The 26,978-nt window shown below is 37.9% G+C and overlaps 1 protein-coding gene across 4 annotated transcripts in view; it reads right to left on the minus strand.

Annotated features, from left to right (window-relative positions):
* The window catches only part of GABRB2 (gamma-aminobutyric acid type A receptor subunit beta2), a 167,365-nt gene that overhangs the window by 50,319 nt on the left and 90,068 nt on the right, over positions 1-26,978 (minus strand). For all 4 annotated transcript variants that reach the window (XM_064725285.1, XM_064725284.1, XM_064725283.1 and 1 more), the window contains one exon: positions 16,148-16,230. In XM_064725285.1, coding sequence (XP_064581355.1) covers positions 16,148-16,230 — 83 coding nt within the window. The remainder of the gene's footprint in view (positions 1-16,147; positions 16,231-26,978) is intronic.

Consider the following 26,978-nt stretch of genomic DNA (forward strand, 5'->3'; position numbering starts at 1 on the left):
GAAATATCTGAGGAAACTTAAAAAGAAGGTGAACGTCCTTCCTTAATTTCCAGAACATTGGAAGAAAAGCAAATTTAACAGAAATACATTTGTTCTTAAACAGCAACCCAGAAGAGTGCCAATTTCATGAACACCTAAAAGCCAGAAATACTGACAAACTGAAATTGCTCAAAGCCCAGCAATGCCACTAGAAGCTCCTGAGGATATTTAAAATAATATTGCACACTCTTATGGGCTTCTTCTTTCACTCTTATAAGCAACAGAAACACACAAAGTACTGATGCAGGGTACTGTGCATTTTCCCTCTCAGAAAAAAACCCAAAAAACCCAACCACCAAAACCTCTAGTACTCATTCTCTTTTAAATTATTTTCATAGCACAGAAATTACACACACAAGGTAATAGAGAGGGTAACTACCCACAGCTATTCCAGAGGAGAACATGAGACAAATTTACAAAGTCACAGCCTTTTATACAGCTCAACCTGTCCTGTGCCTGCAAATACTGAAAGATAAACACATCTATGCATAATCAAATACTACTCAGTATGTAGAGCAGTATACTTGTTATTTGCTGATGCTGTATGCACCTGAAGAGGGAGCGTGCACCATCACAAGGAGAAAGTGTAGACAACCTCCTACTAGAAAATAAATCAAAACAACCTTTATGATCTTGATTATACTCAGAGACACTTATCCTAGCTCTGCTTCAGACTGGTAGGAGGAAAATGCAAATACAGTCTTTGAGTAAGACATGTTGAGTTCCTCGTCTGTTTATCAAGCCTTACTTTTGGGTTTTAATCAACTGCTTATATAATGATAATTCCATGCTGGTGTATCTACCATCATATCCATCATTCATGCAAAATCTATTTATTGGCAAGGTTAGGGGCAACTGTACCTCCACAGATCCTGTCAAATGGTTTTCTGCTTGTCTTGAGAGCCCTCCTGGTGTGCATCACAATCGGTGAAATTCCATACCTGCATCTCACTGTGGTTCTCTTTTTACTTCCCATTCCCACAACCTCCACTTTCAACTTTCACTGCTGCAATTTCAGATCTTCACTTCTTGTCCTAACCAACATGATACAGAACAGATTATCCTCTTCCAGTGCAGTACATTTTGTACATTACAAGACTCACACTTCTCTTCCTTAAATTCCCTTTACCAAACAACTCTTTTCTCTAAGTCATGTTTTCTAGGACTGAGGTTAACTTTCGTGCTATGCCTTGGATATTCTCTAACTGATACAAACCTTCCTTGAGGTGCAGCCCTTAGAAGGACATATCCTGACCACCAGGTATTGCCACTACAGGACCAAACAGAAAAACTGAGTTATTTTACAAATAGTACTTCCACTTATAGACCCTGATGTCAGCCTAACTATTGCTGCCAAGCAATCAGTGCCACATCACAATCCATGACATCTCCCCAAGGTTGGGCTTTTTATTTTGTTTTGATTCCCACACCCCTGCCCTGGGCTGCCATTTGAACCTTGTTATTTCACTGTTCTGAGATGTCAGTATTAGATGTAAAGTTGGGAATTTGATTTTTTTTCAGGCCACCTCTCTAGTGAGAACCATGACAACCTAACTCTATCCTTTCAAGCTGCACAAATGTTTTGAAAGTTCCATAATCTTCAGATCATTAAATGAAAACAGTGAAGAGAGACTTGATAAAAAATTGTTTCCTTCCTGAAAACTCAATGATCATGTTCATGTTATTTTCCAAATGTGGTTTTCTCTAATCCGTGTTTCCTCACCTTGTTTATAAGAATGTCATTCAATACAACATCAGGAGCCTTATTAATGTCAAAATATAGGACATCTACTGCCTCCAGCAAACAACTCTGCTGCTCAGAAATCATCCAGGCACCACCACATGGGATCCACTCATGAACAGGAGTGTTAGGTTCAAAATGGAAAAAGCAGTAACAAAAAAAGGAGATATTTCCATTCGCAGGGCGGGGAGATATAGGCAGCTGACCATTTTTTTCAGACTAGAGGTTTAAAAATACTAATTGGACAAATAATTCTGTTGCTCATTTAAAATCATTAACATTTCCAGCTCTTAGTGTGACTGCCCAGAGGTGGTTTTCCTCTGCAGACTGTGCCTCTAACAGCGCCATTGTGCTGGCAGCAGCCTCAAGGGCTCCTCAGCTGGCACAGAGGGCAAGGCCTCACTGTGCTGCCAGCTTTGCTAACACACTGGTGAATGCTTTATTAAAGACGGTTTAGAAAGGAGAGCAATCCCTTATTGATGATTCAAACACAAGAACTCAGAAAGCAAATCTGAGGTTCAGCATGGAACCATCAGTGGTGAGGTGCAGTTATGGGGAAACTGCCCATGATGTGGCAGAGCAGACACACCAACTGCACTGACTCTTGATACTTGTGCCACAGCCCAGGACAAACTCTGAAAGGCAGGAAGGAAAAACCTAGAAATAACATTTCTGAGTGAGGCATGTTACTACTCCACTTAACAGAGCAGGGAGGCAAAGACATCCTACTACTAGAAAGGCAAGTGATGACAGAAAACAGAAAAAGGCAATGAAAATCAAAAATCCAAACAGTACAGAACTGCTTTCACAGCCATAAAGGTTACTTGCCAATTTTCTGTGGGATGACATCCTTTTAGGAAAATACTCAAGAAAGAATTTCTGGTCAGGTCATAAGTATGGACTTACTTCACAGGACATGCAATGTGTCTGGAGTTATGACACAAATAACAAGTAATTCAAGTAACCAGCATGTCTTGAAATAACAGGGGAACATGAAAGGAGTCAACTTGGTTTATAAAAGATGGATAACAACTGCAAACCTGGTATTGGGCTCCTAACCTGACATTGCAGGATTACCAAATTGTTGGGGTGAATGTGGACTCTGTGGAGCTTTGAAAAAATTCTGATAATTTAGGGATAGGTGGAATTTTAAAGATATGTGTAAGACTTTTTTTTCATTGCTCAAGAGGCCTGTGATAACCTTACCGTCTTATATATGAGAAAGAAAGTGGTTGTGAGTGTTCCCCCTCTTTCATGCACTGAACATTAATAAGCAAGAATGGATATTCTCAGGAATTTTTATATTTCACTCTAACAATCTGAAAACTCAAATCATCAACATCAAGCACACAGCAAGTGAACTGGCTCAGTTCCTTTTTAGGAGATCAGAGCCCTTCATGTTCAGAAAAGAGAATATTGAGATAGGCACCAACTCCAATAGACCACCTGTTCTCTCTTAAAATACCCTGAAAGTTACAGAACTTTTTTGTACTTTACTATCATTTTTCAGAGAAGTCATACAGAGCATACAGACAGGTAAAAAATAGATATGGAATGAATAACCTGTCCCCTAGATGAAATATTCAACCATTAGCAAGATTTATGGAAGCACAAGCATGTGCATTCCATAAGCCAGCATGTCTACCCTTAGAAAACAAATTTCTGGGAAATCTATCTGATCAAACACTTCCCAAGGCCTTTTTGCACTAGTTTCAACAACTTAAAATGCAAAAATATGTGATTTAGCTGCAGACACACAATAAATAACACACAATAATTTCCTCATCAAAAGCCGTTATAACTAAAGAGAACTTTTATTTAAATGTGCTTGATTAAATTGTATTACATTTATTTTGAAAATCAGACCAATTTTAAAAATTAGCATTTATTTTTGCATTTATTCCCTTAATCATAATCCTGTATGGTCAAACATTGGTATACTGATAGATTGAGAACTGTCAGTCAAGACGGATTTCACACTGTGTACACTGAGGCACTGATGCCGAATTTAGGAAAGAGTCACAGGACACAGGATCTCCTTGAGACAACACAAAGCACCAAACCCTGCCTTGTCCAGATGGCAGCTGGAGCAGACTGACCTCACACCTTGGACATCTATGAGCAGCCATCAAGAAAAGACTGGGCAAATTTTTGTCTGAACTTTATAAATCTCTTTCAGCCACTCTGCCACATGGGTGACAGCAGAATGCTTCCATGGGTAAAACTCCATACACTGATGACATGTTCCCAAAAATCTGGAATACAAACCCGCTTATTAAATACTGGGTATCAGCACACACCAGCAGTAACAGGTTTTATGAGAAACCAGCAACACTTGGCTCAAAAGAGGCACAACACACTTCACACTGCGTGTTCCAGTTCCAACAACGATGACTTGAGACGGGAACATCTCTCATGCAAACCTCTTTAAAGGGTGAAAGCTTTTGGCTAACATTTATTTGATCAGATTTTAGTGAGAGACAAGGACTCTGAATCTCTTTTAGCTATGTTGACCAGAAAACTACATTGACATCAGCTGTTCCCACACACGCTACAGGAAATGGCACTGGCTTATTGATAGATGTGCCTTCTGCAGACAGCTGCAATGCAGTGGACAAAATCTAAGACAACCAAGGGGCTGAAAATAGTCCAGGTTAAAGTACACAGAGCTCCACATCAGCTCATCTGCCCTTCTTTGATTCTGTAAGAACAGATGTACACTATCTGCTAATTATCTTCCTCTATGCAACAGACTCCGATATTTTGCTCAGATATTTTTATAGCATACTTTGATATTTTTATCATGATTGGAAAAACAATTTAGATAAGGAAAGATCTAACTAAAAGGCTTGCCTAGTCATCATTCTCATAATTATTTAGGGCTTACATTCATCCTTCCTATGGAAGCAGTTTGCAATCTATTCTGAACAGCTCACTAGGGATGATAGTGCTTGAGCTGAGAGCTGAGCTTCTTCAAAGGTCAGACACTCATGGAATAACCATTATGCAAAAGCAAATTAGGAAATTTGGACATATATTTGTAATAACAAGGTATTGCCTCCTTTTTTACAGGCTGAGTGAATTTTTGGCTGGTCAAGAGGCCTCATGTGTTGACTTATGAACGTGTGGAGCCAACACTGCTGTATTTTCAGTCCCAGCTGGAGTCTCCCTAGTGAGCTGTGTTCTACCTTCTGGCTAAAATACTTGCCACAATAATCCAAATCCCTGAAGGTAAAGATGACTTTAAAAAGCCCCAAAAAGGAAAAAAAAATTTAAAAAAACAAACAAAAACAAACAGCTGCTCTAGGTTGCCTTGTGTTTATGGAAAACATGCTGCACTCCAAACCACAGTATTTTCCCCATAAGAGAAATAAAAATCACAAAAGGTCATTGTTTCTATCATCCTCTATCACCTCTAGAGCAGCCATATTAACATCTCAGAATTCATTCACAATAACACTTTTCTAGTCCAAGAAGAAACAAACTCAAAGAAGTAGCCAGAGGAGCTGGACTTGGTGGGAGGTGCTGGCTAGTGCTCAAGCAGGAAAGACGTGCTCCAGCCCTTTCAAAAAAAAAGTTCATCTTCCAACAGCAGATTTCATGCCCAGAAAAAGAAGTGCAGTTTTAATCAGCCTAGAGAGCTCCCTGTAAAAGCAAGCCATTCTGAGATATAAAGTATGAAAACAGGTTACAATGCTTGTTCATATGTGGCCATTACAACTATGAAAATCATCCTTAAATGATAATTACATCACTACTTTTACCATTTCACGTCTGGCAAAATTATGGCCATATCATATATAACAAGCATATTGACCTAATTTATCAAATATCTTTTTTAAAATTCCTTAAAATCAAAAGCAATTTGGCATCCAGCCATAGAACAAAGTGTCCCTGAGAACAGCTTCAAGGCCAACTAAGAGCTAGCACAAATGTAAATATGTGCAAATAGGAACTCACTGTTCAGTTACAAAGACCTATCTTCAAAAAAAGGTGACTGAAAGTCTCTTCGTGGATCACTCAGCAGCACAAGTTGATAGGAATGTGCACAGTAGAAATGCCACTTATATTTGCACCACTTTCAAGAATCCCCATCCAAAATAATATTTTAAAGTATATTTTTATATGTATAAATAAAAATTAGCTGTCAGACATTCACACCTCACAGTCATCTTCTCTCAGCAGATTTCAAATATTGTCCATGTTTTGCTGTGTTCATAACTGCATTGCACTCATAAAGAAACACACAGATATGAAAGTTAAAACCACCATTTTATTTTTTAAAGAAAGTTAACATATTTAGTAAGCACCTTGTACTTTTATAAAGCAAGCAAGTTTCCCACACCTATACAATCTATTCTACAGTAGTACCAGCAGTACATAAAGGTTCATTGAAAGGCGAAAAGGGCAAAAAAGAGGAAAAGAGAAAGAAAAAGAGGAAAAGGGAAAGAGAGAAGGAGATCAAAGGGGCAAAAAATAAAAAAAAAGAAGAGACAGCTATGCTGTATATAGCACACTGTAGGGTAAAATGCTAATTTTGGACATAGTGAGATGCCAGTTTTTCTGCCATCATAGCAAAATGTAAAACCCAGTTCTTTAGTACCATCTTCCCAAAAATGAATAAAAATAGAGAGAAGTAAAAGGTATTTCTTCTTGAGCAGCAAGACAGCAACTTTGACAGGAAGTCAGGTTGATTTTGTAGGAGAAAAGTGCATTTACCTATAATGCTGTTGAACTGGCAGGACTTGAAGAAAGTTGTTCTTGAAACCTGAAAGGAAAACAATAATCTAGTACATGTGCACAGTACCACCACTACCTACCTGTGCTACAGCTACATAAACAGCTTACAGCATAAAGGCATCACACTTGCAGCACTGATGCACATCTGCTCCCCTGAACATTCCTGTTAGCTGTCTGGGGAGAACGAGAAGTTCCTTGGCATGAATACCATCACTATGATAATAATTCTAACAGGATAGGAGTTCCTAATTTTACTCTTTATATTACTCATTTTTGGTCTGCAAAGAAAAGAAGATAGAGAGGGACCATAGGTAAAATGAAAACTGTTCTGCTCTTTGTCTCTTTACAGAATTTTCTCCAGTTTGTGTGTCAGGAACAGGTTACAGGCTTCCAGACACAGAAAGCCCCCATAGGAATAAAATCATAATTCACAAGCAAAAATGTAACTTACCAGCATTTCAGCATCACTCAGGTTGTCCATGTAACATTCTGGTGCAGATCATTCTCCCACAAGTCAGCTGTGGAAGGGATGATTGTTCCACCAACAAACTGCTGGTTCCTTGGACTGCCCTGATGTTCACTGATGGGCTCCCACACAGTCAGATTCAGGTGCCTGCTGTGCTTTTATGGAAGTTGTTCCCACAGCAGCCCACAACAGGTGTGTTTGGCTTGAATAAAGCTGAGTCTGATACTGGACAAATGTTCACTTGTAATGTATGGTGACTGTCAATTAACTGTTCAAGGAAACAGCTAAAAGTGGTGATTTAACCAGGAAACTGACACATAAGTTTATGCAAAATCCACCAAATACTCAAATAATCAACTTTGGCACATCAATAAAGTGCCAGGATTCAGCAGAGTACCTGACTCCATCCATTGCAGGCTCCTCCTGTTAACAAGGTGTTACTTCCAGTGTTGCACATCATGTCAGAGCGGAAAGGTGTTTTCCTACACATACAGCCAAATACCAACTCCCACACTGTTTTTTCTGTTATGTTACCCTGGTTTTATATGAGATTATTGGCTGGGCTCAGGTTACATCTCAAATTCCAGCTGCAGTGACACATCAGTCACCAGATGAGACAGGCTTGTCTGAGAGGAAACGCACACAGTGGATTGCTCTGGAGCTGAAGAGCAGAGGTATGACATACCACAGGTTCAAAATCTCTGCATTTCCAATACATTCCTGCAAAACTAATTATAGCTGTGTTCCATACCTAATGAAGACAACGTGTATGTTGTACAGTCATAGAATACAGAGAATTGCCTTTTAAATGCATGTAACAATGAAGATGTTACTGAACCAAACATCATAAAGAAAATTCTGAGATCATTATACGGGGAAAAGAACCCTTATTTTGAGAGTTTTTAAACCATAACAAGCAGTGACAGACACACTTCAGTCTATATAATGGGAAAAGCACTCGTGTACCTGAACAAAGAGATAGGGAAGAGATTATACCACACCAGACTGTACATGGAAAAAAACTGCATTGTTAACTCTTTGTTAAATTACAAAGCTACTTGCACAGCATAGTGATTTATTCAGAGCATTCTCATGGAATTGTCATTCTGTTCCATGACTCAGAACTTTTTCACCATGCAGGTCACGCAGCCCTGAGGTTCTATTTCAGATCAGTAATGGTGAATACTTATTCCTGATGCTGTAAGGCAGATGTAGGATCCCAGGACAGGATAAATCAGATAGAAAACTTCAATTAAAATTCTTCACTGCTATGGTCAGGCACTGGAACAGGTTGTCTGGGGAGGTTTTTCAATCTCTGTCCTTGGAGGTTTTCTAGACCAGACTGGACAAATCCCTGAGTAACTTGGTCTGACCACAGAGCTGACCCCTTTTTTTAATAGATTTGACTAAGGACCTCCTGGGGTCCCTTTCATCCTGAATTATTCCTGAAGCATAGCTTGAAATGTAAGCACATATTAATCTACTTATTGACTTCTCTTTCCTCACGTAAAAAGCAACATTAAAAAGCACGCCTTAATTATTGCATAAGAAAAAGGAAAAAAATAAACCCCAACTCTTTTATAAATACAACATATATGATAAAGACTATAATCTTTATTTCTCTAAACCACTTAGACATAATTTCCTTAATAAATGCTCATTCACAAAATGTTTTTCTGGCTACTTAGAGTAATAACAGTATTACTGGTGTTTCATTTTTGCTCAGAACAAATGCATATCATGAGAAAGTTTATCTAAGAGTTAGAATATTTCGTACACAAAAGATACCTTGAATTTCCATCCAAATAATTTTGGACAGGGTGTCAAAGCCACATTGGATATTCTGAATGGCATAAGTATTAAACATTTCTAAAACTGGAATAGTTTCCCTGTGTAGATCTGCACACCAATGCAACTGGTGATCAATATGATCAGCCTGACTAGCAGTACCAAGTAACATGAGCAAATGAAAACAAAATTAACTTGTTTCACAAAGCTCTCATCACAGGAAGGTGTGATCAAGGGATGAAAATATTTTAAATTTTAACTTTGCCAAAGCTGCTTCTAATTGAGTTTCTTCTCTGTTATTCCACCAAAGTAAAATAACGTTTCCTAGACTTGTCTGCTTGGAAGGTCAACCTTTCCTCAACCCAAATCTAATGCCATAATCAAAACTAAAGAAGATCTCATTAGTCACTCTGGCTTCTACTTGCTGAAACAAAACCAATTTAAATGTTTTCCTGCTCACTGACCAATGATGCAATATTCTGCATTTGAGCATCAGCAAGAAAAAGTAAAGCAAACTTGGAGTTTGGAAAAAACCAAAACTAAATCACCCAAACAAAAAAATTACAACCCTGCTGGAGAATATGGAGAATACAGCTATTTCTTTTCTTTAACAAGAGCTAATGAAGAACATTAAGCTCATATTTGAGAGATGAATCTCCAGTTCCTATTCTAGAAACTTAGGACAAATGGACAAGTATCAGTGACCCAAACACAGAGCACACTCACCAATCTGGTGATCTGGCTTGCTCCTCAAGCAGCAAACTGAATTCTTGTCAGAGCAGGAATCTAATGAGTGTTGCCACATCTCATCCCAGCCCAGCTGTGCTGCCCATGGGGACACAGGGCACCCTTTGCCAGGGTGGGTAAGAGTTCATCCCATTTTCGTTGTTGTTGTTTTGTAAACAGGCCAAAATTCCTAATCAGATTTCATCTGAATCCACAGTTCTGCAGTGACTCAAATATTCATTTTCATTCTTCCCCCACTTAAGTAATTGAGCATGAGCTGAGGAGCATTAGCAAGAGCACTGGCATTGACTGTTGGAGTTGCTGCTATCAGTGACCAAGGGCAAACACAGATCAGACTGACAACAGACCCAAGTGCCCTCCTGCCCCTAGATGTTTTGAAAACTAATCTGAAAAAACTGAATTCATTCTTTAATGTAATTGATGAACAAAAGACAATTGTAGTTATATATAGGGAAAAAGCCCTCTATCTTAGGGTTATTTGTAATAAGGAAAAACTTTCTCTTGTTCAAATTGAATATAAAAGTCAAAATGCATTAAAAGTTTTAAAACCATTCGTATTTTGTCTTTTTGATTATATATGTTCTCCATATTCAACCACAGAATGAGAAGAAATGGGAAAAAAAGCACTTAAAATTAATTTCTCTGTGGAAATCTGTGTTGCTGGTACGGTCTGGGGCTGAAAGGCACAGATTAGATATTTGTATACTGCATTCCCTTTTAGATTTAACTCCAGGTAGCTTGAAAGCGTTAAGAGTATGCTGCAGAGCTCCTGTAGAATTCTTTCTTCATTTGCAAACAGTACATCACCTTGTTAATGCTATGAGAACTCCCAGGATGCAGAGACTGCTGCAAAGACTTACTGAGATGTAACAAGAAAAGGAAAATACTTCCCTCTTGCCTACCTTAGGGTAATAAATCTCGGGTGTTATTTGAGCAGAGCCTGAAAGCCCAACCCCCAGCTGGGTGTGGGGGTGTGTGTTATCAAACCCTACAAACACTGGCTCCCTTGTGCACAGCCCACCCTGATCATATGCACTGCTGGTGAGTCTGAATTTCCTTCCCCTCTTCAGGCGGCACACAAGAATCATCCACTGCTGGGGATTATTTTAGCTCTTCCTGAATCATCCTATCTCCACTCTGAAGAGGAGTCAAGGATTTCCTGTTCATTTTCAGTGTGCATTATGCCACTGAAATTATACCTTTTCTCTTCTCAGCATGCTCGAGATGAAATTACTGAGGACAAATAAAGAATAAAGTACCTGTCCCAAGGAAGCCACACTGGAAGCTGATGGTGCCAAAAAGGCAACAGACAGAGGTGGAATTCATCACTGTTTGTTAAACAACACATCTGTGCTCCACACACAGTGCTGTACAGGCTGAATTGGCACAGAATCCAAATTAGGAAATCTGAATATGGAGATGATGAACAAGATGAAAAAAAGGGGCACCTTGATAAGACCACCTTCTGCTGATAGAGGAATATCCTCTCTGCAAGGGCCATGATACAAAACAGTTTCAAGCTGAAGAAACAAAGGGGATGGAATACACATTATGTTTGATAAAAGGAAGAAAAAAATTAACAACTTTTAAAATTCTAGCTGTCAGTGTCCCAAGAATCATGTGTTTAGCTCCCCCCTTGCTGTGCAGTTGTTGAAGTCAGGTATTGCCATGGCATCCAGCTGTGCTGGGCACCCCACAGCTGGGGACTGCAGCTCCTTGCCTGGCATCAAACACATTGGCCTCTAACCCAGAAAAGCCCTGCCTGGTCAGCTCCTGGAGCTCCACCATTTGTCCCCTGTGACCTGATTACAGCTTTGATCGATGGCCAGAGCAGCCATCTGCAAAGTACTCAAAGCTCCAGCAAAAGGCTGCTTTGATTTCTTTTCAGCGCCTTCAAAGTACTCATAAAGTCACCTTGAGCACACAAAGATGACTTCTCTTTCTCTTGTTGATGAGATTTCACAGATGATCTGATTAGAAGGTGTTTGGTACTGGGCTGCACTGCCACGGGCAGGAATGACACTCTTTTTGCCTCCTTTTCTGGCTTTTTCCACATCCTCTTACTGAATGGTGTACTTTTATCTTTTAACCTAGTGTGCTTCTCTGGTGGTTTTGTCATGAAGTAGAAAAAAATTCTAATGGTTTCTGCTCTGAACACCTCAGGCTTTCACATAAATGAAATGTCCTGAAAACAATTATTTCTCATTCATCAGCAAAGATTCATCAGCAAAAATTCCCCCTGCCTGTCTGTGAGTGCTTTTCCCTGGTCAGTACAGCCACGTGGAGAGCTCACTGTCTGCCAAGGGCTTGGATGTGCTGCTTTAATGCCACACACCATGGAAAGTGTTTCTGAGGAGAAACTCACCGAATTCTTACTTGTTCCACAGCAACAAAGAAATGGAAAAAAACTCCACTGTCACAAGGCAGATTCTGAATTTTACTCAGTATACCATAAATATAGCCAGGTCTAACATATTATGAAACAAGATAAGAAGGAATTGAAGTAAATTATGTGGCACCACATAATTGAAACAGACAAAGGTCCAGATGTACCACATGAATCTTGAATAATTGTGTTTAAGAATAGTCAAAAGAATCACAATAATTTCTGCTAGGCTGAGGATGTGCAATATGATATTTTATTAGTTTATAGGAATATGAAGTATTCATCAAATTGTCTTGTACTTCTTATTACCTTTGAGCTCTCACTAGTCTTATGGATGATTAGCTGAGACATTTCTCTCAACAGTTACAATTCCAGAGAGGCAGCAAACAGCAGAGAAATAAAATCATTCTCATGAATCATCAGAAACTCAGCAATACAAACTGCAGTGGCCCAGGTAGGGTGCAGAACAGACAGGTATTTACTGAGTCAAGGCAATATTCAACCAAAAAAGAAAAAACTCTGTTTCCTGCAAGTTGGGAAACTAAAAAACGAATATATAGGAAAATTAGTTTCTCTCTGGTATCATAACCCTGCTGTTCAGTATGTTGGAGAAGAACAAAAGAAAGGGAGAAGCAGAATAGCTCAGAGTAAGCCCCCTTGGACATGAGAGCCCACAGGTTCAGAAGCATCTTAGCAAAACTGAATATTCAACAAGCTTCTACTTTTAAAGGACCTCAGATTGTAACTAGCTATACTGGAAAAAAACAGGATTTCATTCCTCAAAACTGATACTTGTTAAACTAATGGGGAATAGTCCTCTCTTATACTTTTAGCATCTCACTAAGACTGCCCTTAAAAATGCTGTCTGTTGAATCTTAATAGATGATATCACCCCCTCTATATCATGTTTTATATTTTTATACAACCCTTTTTCACAATAATTTCTAATTTGACAATCTATATTGATGCAAATCTAGGTTAACAAAAACTTGATATTGGCCACAAATGTCAGTAAACACTATGACATGAAGAATAAAAAAAGCCCAGGTATTTAAGAAGGCATTCAATTCTGGGATCAGTAAGAGAATGAGGAGAGGAAAGGAAGGAGGAAGCAGAGAAAGAGAGGAAGGACTTTAGAGACAGTAACATGTATTGAAACAGAATAAAAATACCATTACAACTCTAATGACCTGACTTGACAATAACTTCTTTTTCAAACAATGCATAGCTGAACTGGAATTCATAGTAGTATTTTTATAAGACTAACTTAGAAAAGACAATTAGTAAAGATAAGTAAAAGATATGTAGGAAATTGTACTGCACTGAAAGGTCATGCTCAATACGGAAAATGACTGTAAGCAAAGCTCTTCCTTCTTGACATTAATATTCTTTAGTATTTGTGTGTTGATGAAATTTCTAATGAAACAAAATCAGCAGGCATTGTCAGGAACAAGGATGATCAGAACAAATATAACAAGAACTGGATAACCTTGAGGACTGTAGCAATATTAAGAACACTGATTTATGTGAACAGTGTTATGAAATGCCAAGTCATGTGTTCTTAGCATTATGCAAAAAAATTCTTCAAAAAGCCAGCAAGAACCCACTGCTGGAAAATGAGCGAGGAAGGGAAAGACCTTACTGTACTTTTTGTTCCAGAAAAGACTCTCACCTGTGATATGCAGTTGTGAAGAAAGGCAGAGGTGGCTTTTTGAAGAAAGGCAGGATAAATGCCACAGTGTAATACAGATTTCATCTGGGACACTGTTCATGGTATTAGTTATTCCTAATGAAGAACTAATGCCAGTTTTGAAGTTCTCTTAACATACTCCTGCATGAGAAAGCTAAAAAAGACTGGAATAATCAGTTTAATGAAATGAAGTCTATGAGAAACTGCAAGTGTTTTAATTAAATATGTTATGAAGGTCCCAGCAGGGTCAGAGAAGACACTGAATTTAAAAAAAATTGTAGGCCCAAGCAATGAATATTAATTTCATGCCTTCATAGGCATGAAAAGACCTGGGGTAGGAATTCATAGAATATATAACCACTACAAGAAAGCAGTGGTGAAACAGCCATCTAAGAGGATCACAGGAGCAAGAAACCAACCTTCTTCAGGCATGCAGCTTAAGCACTTTTTACAAGTGATTATGACTTCAGCACCTGCATTTAATAACTTGGACGGTCACTTTCAATCTTACTCACCCTGCCCATCTACCTACCAGCACTTTTGCCTTAAGTGATTCATGAAGAGTAGACACACAGGTTTTCAGCAGGACAAAATGGTGTTTATGAAGAGCAATCATTTTCTGCAGCAGTCTGACTTTAAAGTGCTTCAAAACACAGTTCAAGTGTTACTTTATCCACATTCTTTAGTGGACTTTATCATTGCAATGACAGACAGGCTGGCTACACTTAGTATCCTGATTTAAATCCATTTTACCTTTGTGATGCTGCAACAGAGCTCACAAATCCCCAAATGACCTCTGCTCCAGGCATCCCAACTTCTATGGTAAATTCAGTTTCTACCCTCTCTATCATATGATGAGCATTAAGTTTTCATACTGAGTGGAACAATAACTTTGAGCACTCAATACCTCAGTTTTTAGGATTGTTTCTAGAAAGATAAGTGATCTGCATCAAACCTCTAAATCAGATAAAAGAGAAATTTCAATTGACAAGTCCCACATTCTAAGTCTGAATGAGAACAAGTGCTCTCATTGAAAAGCAGACACACAATTTTCTGCTTTACCCAAGGACTGACCTGACAGGTATTTCCTGGGAATATTTTCCAGAGCAGGTTGTGAAAGGATGAGAGGAGGGATATCTACTTTGTGAATCCCAATAAGACTTAGTCATCTCAGCAATGCAGAGAGATGGCAAAACCTTGTTGGCCATTTAAACAATGCTGTGAACAGAGAGAAAGGATTTCCTCTGATTCTCCAGCTCCCCACCTTACACACACAATTGAAAAACATAAAAATACCAAGTCCTTGCTACAAGGACAATTAAAAGACACTGTCACAGCAAAAATATTCTCAATAAAAATCTCTGTAATCCTGAATTATGCCAATAGTTTTCTCACACATTATAATCAACCTTATCTATATATATATACTCACACTACCTATATACTGGTTGCATAATACCTGGCTGCAGGTATGAGATCCTGAATCAAATGCTATCAATGGAAATTGTACACAGAACTACAAAAAAGCCCAAACAAACTAGATTTTATCCACTTTCAGTGCCAAGTCCACCACTGTATTTGCTGCTTGTGAATATCAGTACACAGAATTCTAAAGATAGTCTCAACTCTGCTTACTTATGCATGGAAATTATTTCAGGCAACAGTGTCACAAGAATTTTTGCATATCTGTAAATTCCAATAAGATGAATGAAATTTGGACACAAATGCAAAACATATTCTTAAATGCTTTCTCAAACAGAAGTTCAGCTGTACCGAGTTCTTACCAGACTGTAGCAGAAATTAAACACAGAAATTCCACATATTTCATAATACAGAACTTATTTTAAAAATACACATACTTGTGTGCTGTATATTAAAATGTTATATTAACCTTGAAAGTTTTTATATAATCTTAATTGGAGTGTTAAATAAGGTGCTTGCAATATTGTCATTATAAAAGTGATCATGAATCTTTTTCAGAGAGAAGAGATTTTACTTGACAAGTTCTATCTATATACGTTCAATAGACAGCAGTCATTAAATCAATATATATAAACAGACTGTTTACATGCTTTGAAAGTTTAACTAGAGCACAGTGGTTAGGAAAAAACCCACAAAACACCTATTTCAAGGACGATTCTAACCTCTTGCCTTCACTTTTAAATGGAAACAAGCTGCCACACAGTTCAGCAGTAAAGGAGGATAAAGAACTGATAATAATCCTTGTGCTCCTCACATGAACTCCAACAAGGCATTTGAATGAGACTTTTAAAGCTGTAAATTGTCTATAAAAACACAGAATAACTTCTGCTAATCCTTGTGCCACAAATTACTAATCCATCTGGAAAGCTATTTTTTTGCTTGTGTTTACAAGGATCTAAACATCATCAGACAGAAAGACAACTGGGTTAGTAGCATGTAAAAAAAACCAAAAACAAACAAACAAAAAAAAACCCCTGAATACAAAACATGAAAAAACCAGAATTCAACAGAAATAAAAACTCCAAAGCAGTTGAGCAGAGAATAAGTAGGATTTGCAGAAGTACTTACAGCTTTCAATCTCCAGCGTGCAGTTCTGCTCATCCAGCGGATATCTCCGCAGGTCCATCATGCAGGCAGCTGTTGTTGTAATTCTGGGAAGGAAGGAGAAGAGTTTGTTAATGTGCCTTGTTCCAATCTTTCCTCCATCACACTGTGCTGAAAGAAGAATCTGTATTTCTGCATGGCTGATGCTCAGCCTGGTTTTGCCTGGGTGCCATGTCTGCTGCTGGTGGGTAACCAGTGCTTGCCCTCCCAGCACAGTTCCCCTCAGCACAGGGGTTTTCTGCTGTGGGCTAAGCACAGCTGACTGGCCAAAGCACCTGGGGAGCCTGCTTCCACACCATGAGAAAAATGAGCAGCCATTTGTACGAGCTTTCTTCAAGCTGCAAGGCTGACCAAAGGAATGAGCTCCAATTGTAAAATCCAAGATGATGATCTCCACAATGGGACCCAAGGTGGAGTAGATGGAGTGCCTGCAGCACACGCAGACACTAAGACATTACAGGATAAATGTCTTTCCAAGGTATTAATGAGAGATTGGGTGACCAACAGTTTTCTTCTCAAAATCCTGTGTCATGTATGAGGTTTACTACTGGCCTTTCATAGTAGATATTTAGAATGTTCAATATGAGTTCATAAACTTTTTGTATATTCTTTGTTCTGGTAAAAAGACTTCAGTGAACTCTTTCATTTGACAGATTTTATTCTTTCTCCTTGAATACCCAAAAAGCGTTCATCAGTGGCAGAAAATTACAGTTGCCTAGTCAAAATTCACTCAAAATTGACTGTAGCAATCATTCCTGCAATGCAGAAATTAACAATCTTCATAAGTATGTTTACTATCCTATCTTATTGGTCTCTTGGAGAAAAGGAACATCTTTTGGCAGCATGTCCTTTCTTCATTCCATGTAGGTGTACTCATAGAATTGCTTTGGAAAATATAATGTTTTTAATCAGGGTGTGTTACCAGAGACGCTTCACAAGAAAGTTTTTTGGAGAGGGACAACAGCACAGGGAGAAAGGCTCCTTTGGTGCCTCTGAGTGAAAGCATTCCAGCTTTTAACAAAATCACACATGTGTGTTGATATCAAATGCAAATGGAGCAAGCAGCAGCACATATTGGTAAAAAATTCTCTTAGCAGTTAATAGTTGGTTCCTTATTTTTAAATCTAAAGAAAAATCAAAGAAATCACCCTGTTACAGTATCAATATAAGACTGATTATTTTGGGGCAAACTTCAAGAGAGGTGAAGTGAGACCAGAAAAACATTACAGCTGATGTTTTTTGTTGGTTTATGTTTGGGTTCTTTGTGGGGAGGTATGTTTTGATTTCCTCAGTACTTCCATACTTACCTGTATATTATAGTCAGGATTTTACAACAGTTTCAGTAGTAGACAGAGGAAAAGGCAGAGCACAGGCTTACAGCCAAGGTTTAAATGCACAAAAGAGTTATGGTAAAAGCTAACCTGGTTGACTACTAAGTTTTCTCAGAGCTTTCTCTGCACTAAACACTTCTACCCAAAGTCTACCAGATCCAAGGGTTCCACACAGAGGCAGCCCCAGCCCGTGCTGCCCTCTGCAAAGTGTCTGTACCCACTGATGGAGTGCAGAACTCACAGTTCTCACACATTTCCAGAGGATTTCTGGTGCAAAAACCAAGAGGGGCCAAAGGCTGCAGACAGCTTGGATAAAAGCTCTGCAGGGAACATCAGGAAATTTTTAAAGGACACAATGCCCTGCACCTCACTAGAAAGTAACGGGGGAAAAAGTGGCATGGTAAGGAAAATGATTTGTAGAGCAGGGATCTAATCAAGTCAAAACAGAAGTTTTGAATAATGTATTAAATTCAACTTGCTTGTTCCTTCCTATCCATAATGCAAATCTATTGAAATAATGTCAGTACTCTGTCCTTTCCTCTCCTCTTACCTCCCTCATATTTTTAGCCTGGCTTCTCACATTAATAGTAAAGTAGAAAAAGTTCTCTTTCATCTTCATAATTAATTAAACAGCAAAACTACCTTTGGATAATTCTTAGTGGTTCCCAGTTCATGGTGATTAGCTAAATCAATTTACCAAAGCAACAAGAGGGCAAGAATTATCACCTTGGAATGCTTTTAAAGGCAAAAGACATGACCCACACCCTTTCAGAGAGAGGAAGAAACAGAAGTTCATTTTAGAAGTTGGGAATGCTTGAAACAGGCCCAAAGCCTCTCTCCCAGAGCAGAGCTGCTTCAATTTTCACAGCAGGATTAAAAATATTTTCATACAGCTGGTACTAGTGCAAAAAATATAACATTGTGTTTTGCATAATGCAACCTTGAGAACAAACAGTGAAAAAGTGAAAGCTTTTTAAAAAACAACAGAGTGACTCAAGGCTCTGCAGTCATTGGGGATGATACACAATACCAGAACTCAGAGGCACCACATGAAATGAAACACATCACAGAACTGTCTCTCTCATACACTCATCTTTTCATCTGTTGCTAAAGAAAGAGGAGCCTTGTGATATTTTATGATTCCTAACAATGAAAATGAGTTTTTTCATATTCCTCTTTTATGCACCATATTTTGAATGTAGACTGATTATGAAGCACCAAAAAAAAGCAAACCCTGAAGCACCACTGAACTGACTAAATAAAGTATTATGAAGTAGACCTAGAGAAAACTTCTTGTGTTAAAACAAGCACAGCTTCACTGCAAAAATTCTGCACCACAACTGACTTGCAGGGAAAGTAAAGTTTGCTGTCAATAATTCAAAATAATTCAGATAAACTCTGAGAAAACTGAAAATCTGCTCACCTCCAGATCTTTGGAGGGTTTGTGATTCAAATAAGAATTGAAAATTCTCCCTACTTCTTTCAGAGGCCGAATGTGAAGGCCATAAAGAACTTTTTTTAAACACTTCCAAACTTAAAGCGAGGCAGAAAATAATACCCCTATTATAATACTATCCCAGAAGTGCCAGTAGGTCTTATTTTGCAGTTCTATGCAGGGAACAGTTTTTCAAAATCCTATAAATTTTGCTTTTCTGACAAGTCCAAATATGATTTGAAATCCAAAATAGCAACTTAAACAGTTCTGACATCACTAGTGAAGGAAAAAGAGCACTGGAAGAGAGGAGAGCGATGCTAATGCCATGTGGAGATGGACAGAAATGAATTCCCTCTTGGAGCTGCAATGGCTTTGCAAAGCTGTGGAGAAAAAGCAACAAGAGAAACGAAACTTTGCCCTGGGAGCAGCCCTGACCTGTAATTACAGGTTTACAGACTCACAGCAATGATGAGCAAGAGGGTGACAAGTTCAGTACAAGAACTCTGTCACCCTCCTCTCCTGTTCTAGCTCTAACAGACCATCATCCTATGGACTCAAAGAGCTGAAGCCCAGGAGGAAAATATAAAAACTAATTCTTTCTCTAAATGTATGCACATAGATCCTATTGAAAGCAGAGTGAAATTCTGCTTCGGGTTTGTGTACCTGCAAGCTGGCTGACTCCCCATTAACAGCACCAGGAGCAATCCAAACAGCTCACAGGGACAACAGACTCAATCTCTTTATTGAGGATTTTATAAGAATTCTGTGTGTGTGGTGAAAGAGAGTCAGGAACTCTCTAAATTAGTTGCTGAAATAATTTACTGCAGCTAAACCCACTGTTCACCTTTGCTTCTTGGAAAAAGTCCTCGTGCATGACAGCTGGAAATACCTGTGACAGCAGCAGCCAGCAGAACCAATTTTAAATACCTGGAAATTCTGGGAACAAAACATCAGGGGGATAAATCTCTCTCCTGGGTGATAACATTGGATTTAAACATGTGTCAAGGTTGATAGACATAATAACAGATCTATTTTTAAATAAAATATATTTATTGCTAATTAGAGAGTTCACAGAATTTTTCTCCTGTTTATTCACAGAAAAGCTTCGCTTGTGTGATCGTAGGTAAAGAGTTGGCTGTAGGAAACTCCAAACAATAATGACATTTCTAAAAATTCAACATTAAATCTAAAAATTCAGCTACTGAATTTTTCAACTATAAATCAGCTATAAACTTTCAATTGTAAACAGCATGTGGAGTTTTATAGGAAAAGAACAGCTTTTTTATTGATGTTGATGTCTCTATTTGAGATGAAACAATATACACATGCTCCTGAGAACCTGTAATGTGCTCTCTTCTCACTACTCCTCAACATTTCCTGAGTATTCCAACCTAAGTGCCAAGAGCTCACTTTTCTTACTCCATCTGGAAGTAAGGACATGTAGATATTTCCCCTTGATTTTGCAGTGTGCAATCCTCAGACAGTAAGGTGTTCTCTGAAAGCACTAAGTATATTTGTCAAAGCTGAAAGGCATAACCATAATACAAGTTAAGAATATGAAAGATATTACACTAAAACATGATCTAAATGTAATAAAAGAGAGAAAAAAGCAGCTGATAAAACACAGGCAGTCAGAATTCACACAGAAACTTTGACTTCATTAAGTTTTGTTGTTGCTGAGATTATTGGTAAAAGAAGCAGACCAGATTTTTAAAGGAAACTAAAATCTATGTGCCTCTGATCTTTCTTGGGAAGATGTTCTGCATTGCCCTGCTGAAGTACAGCCTATTGTGCCATCTGCATGCCAGAAGGGAAGAGTCCTGGAAAACCAGAGAATTGGGCTCTTATTTCATGGTAAAAGAATTCTGTCATAGAAGAATCAGAATTTTGCTGCAGGGTTCCATTCCATCTTCTGCTATATACGTAGCTCTATAAATTGTTCTTTAAGTGAGATAGCATTTCCTACTATCCTGTCACTGTGTCCAAAATTCAGCCATTGCACCATTGTAATTATATCCTTGCAAAAAAACACACATCACAAAGCAGTAAAATCTTCTGCTACAATAACCTCAGCTTTAGACTGAATTCATTCAAACCTTTCTCTGAAGTAATAGGTTCTTTTCCAGAAAATAAAACCTACATAAAATGGCAGAAAAGCTCAGAGGAGCACTTCATAATTTTAATATTTTATCACTGAGAAATGTATCCTTGTCTTTCAGCATTCACTTCACTTCTCCCTTTCAAAAGAAATAAATAAAAGGAGTTATGCTAAAGTACTACAGAACTTACAGAAAATGAAACAACATGAGCATGACCAGCAGTATAAAACAAGCAACCTTGGAATAAAGAGTTACTACATCTCCTCTATTATCCAGAGATTGTAGCTCTTTTGCTTTACTAACAATCACTGAAAATGTGAAAGTCTTAAAATATTTCACAAAAGATATTTCTTATTCTGGTTGGGAAAATGACATGTCTACTTCAGTCAATGTCAGCATTGAAATAAAAAGCGCATTATTTCACTTTCTTTCTCTTAAAAATTTATATGGTTACCATCCAAGTCACACTGCATAAAATAAATGTAATATACAAAACAGTTTTAAACCAGTTGTTCTGATATTACACCACATGAAATACAGACTCTCAAACTAGGGAAGAGAGCTAGAACTTTTCAAGGGGACACATGAATTTAGTGGGTTTTTAATCAGTTCTCACCACCTAAAATAACGTGCTTATCTCTAACAAGTACATTGCACTGTAAATGTAGTCTATACTAACAATATTTATTGCTGACACAACCTGCACCTCCCTCTGTTAGTGAGGAGCTTGTGCTCTGGATAATGAGCTCACACAGAAACTGCAGCCCCTTTTGATTGAGTTGTTAATCCATGGTTTCTGTGTATTTGATTTATCAGATGTATTTCATGTATCAGATTCCAGGAAACTGAGTGGAAGGTGTTTTCACAGTTCTGGAGGAAAAAAGTTCACATTATTTTTTTAACTCAAGTAGAAAGTCAAAACAATATTGAGTAAGATGTTTTATGATTGCAGATGATTTAGTAATTCTTACAGAAATAGTAAGATAAGAGCCCAAAACTCCCATTCCTCTGGCTTTTGTGAGTCAGACAGCTCATTTCCCACAGGAAAATGTCAATAGAAATCATAAATGCAAGTGGAGTCTTAAAAAGCAGAATCACTCACAGATCCAGAAAGGTGGGAAAATCAGCAAAAAACCCTATGGCACAGACCAGAAATTATTAGGTTTCTTTCAACACCTTTACAATAAAGCAGTAACCCATGCAATTCTTACAAAGCACTGAAACAAAAGAAAAATGAACTCTCCCTGTCCTAAAACAGCAGTCACACTTTAAATACAATCAAACAGAGAGACAGTTAAGAGTCAGCATGAAGGTGAGCTGCAAGAAGCACAGTAGAATAGCAGACACAGGTTATCACTACCTAACTCAAATTTATTAGAAATTTTTATCCAACACAGACTGGAATGCAAAGACTTGCACTGCCTCTGTGTATGATTGCTATTACACTATTTACTTTCTATGCTTCTTCCCCCATTAGAGGATCTACTATCTACATTTGAATTTCTAGCAAAAAAGGAAAGCTTACAAACATTTCCTCTTCTCTGCTTTGAAAGAACTTCACCAGAGCTAGTAATGAAGTGTTTGCTCACCTTTTCTTAATATATTCTTATATTTTCTGCCTATAGACAACCTGTCCTTCCCTGAAATGCATCAGAAACTATTTCAGTAGCATGTCAGAGTGACATGGTACACAACACCATGATTTGCTCACCACAGTAGAGAATGAGTAAGGGAAAAATCCTCCTCCAAGCAGATCCACAACTTCATCATTATGTGTGAGCCCTGCTGCCTTGCAGTTACCAATTTGTGACTTGATACTTTGAAAAGCATGTCTTTCAGGACTCAAAGGAAAATGGAAACCCTGATTTGAAATACTTAAAAGTATCTTTCTTCCAATATACAGTGGGCCTCAAAGTACATGAAAGCATCTTTTTAAAAGGAAGAAAACAACAATAGCTTTGAAACACACAGAACAATTCAATAAACTGTGCAGCCATATCAGTAAACACTATTCATTACATTTTGTATTCTTATTCATCATGAATGACAAGTAACACAAATACATTCACACACACACAAATATACACAACAATGTAAATAACATATGCTCCTTAATTACACTTGATGAATGCTCTTTCTGACTTTTAGGGCTTATCCCTGCAGCTGTATTTTCCTTTTTTTTGCAGCCAAATACCATTTTCTATGGATTGGGTGACCGTGATTGAGAAGTATCTCACCAAGTTTTTATCCTTGATTTTATACAAATCTTTAGTACTAATAATTCCTGAACTGTACTTCACTACTGCATCACCCAAGTGAATTTTTAGATTTAACACAAAGAACAGAAGCTGACTCCAATATTAATGTCACAAGACCCCAATTAATACCTAGCACCAATATATAATTGCATTCCTAAGAATTCAACTTTTTACCACTGTTTTTATCTAATTTTTTACATAATTTGATTTACTGATTCCTGTAGCTGTTAAAATAAACAATCCAACTGCTGTCAACAAACCTATCATTTTATCCCACGTGGTTTTAGGTTTTGCTTTTTATTGCAAAAAAATTACCATTATATGACTGCAAAAATGTAATAAGGATAATTGGACTGGATTATTCTTTTTTTCCCCACAGCTCTGATGTCAGCAGATCACACACACTGCACACAGAGACCACTGGGCAGTTTTTAAAACTGTGTTTAATTCATGCCCTTAGGAATGTCTGCACGGCAGCACCAAGGGCCTATTTCCAGATATTGGAGTGGTACAACTGACATAATAGATAACGACCTGGAACATCACACAGAATTAAAAGAGGCACTGTAAAATTACAGAGAAGCCCTTGGGGGAAGCTCTGAATGGTTCTTTTGCAGCAACTGTTATGTCCATAGAGTAGTGATCACTGAATAGTGTCAGCTCCTCACTTAGGAATTTTTCCCTAGAACAGGGAGAAATTCAGTGGTCAACAGCACTCCAGGTAGTTAGATACCAAGAATATGAAAAAAAATCCCAACCAAAAGCCAAAAAATATGTGTATAATAAAAAACTGATGTTAAAGTTAAGGCTGCACCATATAGGCAGTACAAGTACAGGACTGCAAGAGCTGTGGATCCAAGGGTCTAAGTGCATTACAGGCATCAGACATTGACATCTCACAAAACTGCAGGGGGACAGGATGATGACATTTTTAAGACAGAATGAACACTTTCAGTGTCAGAACCTCAATTAAGATTCAAATCTTTTAGTCCAGTGTGGCTAATTACAGACTACTTTCAACTACTTTTCTCACTTTTACTCCTCCTCACCTGCTTGCCATGATCCATAGAAAGGTCTACACTGCACTGCTAAGTGTGGGGGAGGCAGTATTAGAGAAGAAAAAAGGACAAGCAACTCTGCTGCTAATTGCTTTTGAATTGCCTCATTTTGCTTTAAGTGATGCTTTTGTTTCCAGAAGATTTGTCTTGGTTGTATTAAGGACATCACATCATTTATTTTGTAGAATATACTCTTAATTAATATTTTTAAAAATGCATTATTTATCAATTAAAGGTTCAGTGCCTATATTTAATCCTGCAAATTACCTAAGCAGATGTCCATGTATACCAAACAGGACACCAAATCCTGCCCGGAGTAAATAAGATCTGACAAACATGGACAGTACAAATACAGACAGTGGGTATTCCAGAACAAAATTTTATATTTATAGAAATTGCTCCCTTAAAATGATGAGAATTCTTTAAAATGGCTACAATTTATTCGATTTGTATTAAATTATTACCTACAAACCACAGATGAAAGAGACATATTGCATATATCATCCTCTATGGGCACACTAGGAATTAACATCTAGAGAAATAAAGCTACAGATCCTCACCCTTCACTTGAGCCCAGTGTGTCCAGAGTGCCAGTGGGACAATTGTCAGTTATCAATTATCCTGCCCAGTTATCAGCTGGATCTGAGGCTGCTGAGGGTGCCTTGAACAAATCACCTGTTTGCATTGCAGTTATATACCTCAGCTCAACCACTACTCCCACGTGTACTTAACAGTACTTAATTGAGGAAATGAATAAAGATTTAGGAGATATTTTTAGGCCTAATTCACAGCAAATAAGTTTCAAATTACAAATATCTATTATCATCAAATGACTTTAGATAAGGCTCCTGTAGAGAGGGGAAAAGAAAAAGACAAGAAAAACACCTACAGATGATTTTTGTATAAAATGCTGTAATGGGGAGTTGGGAAAAGAAGATCCTCCTTATTCATATAAATGCTTTAGGATAGGTCTGACATGAGCAAAATATGAACAAGATTATTCTGCTCATTTTATTCTTAAACATTGCTATTTTTCCTGCTCAGGCTAATTTGCAAGTGGAGATCTGTGGGGAAAATCCATTTTGCAGCTATTTCTGATCCTACTTCCTCTTTTCTCTCTTCTGACAGATAGGTCTACTGACATGCCCAAGCCAGTACAACTCTTTTTTATATTGACAATGAAAAAATAAATCACTTAGAATTGCCTTCTATCACATTCCAGATGTCAGATCTGGCTTCAGCACTCTCCCCATCTATTTTGTTAGGCTTGTATTGCACATTTCATATCTGATCCATTTGGAACACCAAATACTCTTATTGCTTTAATATATTATTAAAGCAGCAGGAATATTATTTTGAGAATGGGAGGCCGTGTCCTTCTCGAACATTGCAAAATCTGTACCTACATCAATTCAACTCAGCTTTAGCTAAGAGTTTATTGAATGTGTGAGAGAAGCATAACAATGAGTCAAACCTAATGACTAAAATTAACAAGGCATCAAAGTTAACTCCAGCCATCCTTCTGAAATCCAACCCCCAAGGGCTACATCTCCTCCTGTGCCAAAATTAGGATGCTCAGTCACAACCTTTCTCTTCCTCATCCTAATTTCAGAACATTCATATCTTTGTTCCAAACAGAAACAGGAAAACCACTTCTGACATATCAGCTGCATCATACTGGCAAGAGCTGAAAGCTTGATAAGCTGTGTGACACACTGAATGCTGGAAATCTAAATAGAAAATCTGGACAGGGAATATTCAGTTGGTTCTGTCCTGTTTATAAAATAAAACCTTTGAAAATTCTGCGTAAGTAGATCTCAGTGGCCAGAACACTAATCCATACACTGAAAAAAAAAAAAAAAAAAACTTTCCTGCAAGAAATGCTCTTAAATAAATTAAATCTGCATTCCCTTAAGACAAGCTTCAGAAATCTTACCAAGGCCCCTTCTTTTCCATTCTGAAGCTAGCTAGATCCATCAGTTTCTGCAGTCAAAGTTATTTGCATTTATGATCAATAAAGCCATTAGATGTGGGAGATACTGACTCTGACCTGCCAAGCAGCCCAGGATGATGCTGTTCACAATCCCATTAGCAGAGAGGGTGTGACCTGAGGCAGATTAGAATCAGTTGAACTCAGACTCTCTTTGACATCCTCAGTCTCAAAGAGAGTCTGAGTTCAACTGATTCTAATCAGAGTTTAATCAGGTCTTGGCTTCCCATAGACTTATGCAGACAGTGGGGATCCCTTTTAACATTCTGTGCAGCCAGAGCTGCATTTTAATGCTTCACTCTGCACTGAAAGTTGAATCAATACACGGGCTACATATGAAGGATTTCTTTGTGGTGTGTACTTTTATAATTTAATTTAGAAAATATGTCCCCCATTGCTTTTTCTGTTACCTTGTTATACATGAACCTTCTTTTCTCCAAGAAACAATTTAAAACTAGTTCACATTTGAGGCAGATTAAAAGTCAGATGGAAAATGTCAATCCTACCCAACACAGCAAACATACATGTGATGAGAAATTAAATGTTTATCTCAGATATGTCAGATCTGTCCAGGACCCATTCCTTCAATTCAGGAAACTTTTAAAGTGATCATTTGGCTGTAGA

Source organism: Zonotrichia leucophrys, chromosome 13 (genome assembly GCF_028769735.1).
Source record: "Zonotrichia leucophrys gambelii isolate GWCS_2022_RI chromosome 13, RI_Zleu_2.0, whole genome shotgun sequence".
In the NCBI taxonomy this organism is placed as follows: domain Eukaryota; kingdom Metazoa; phylum Chordata; class Aves; order Passeriformes; family Passerellidae; genus Zonotrichia; species Zonotrichia leucophrys.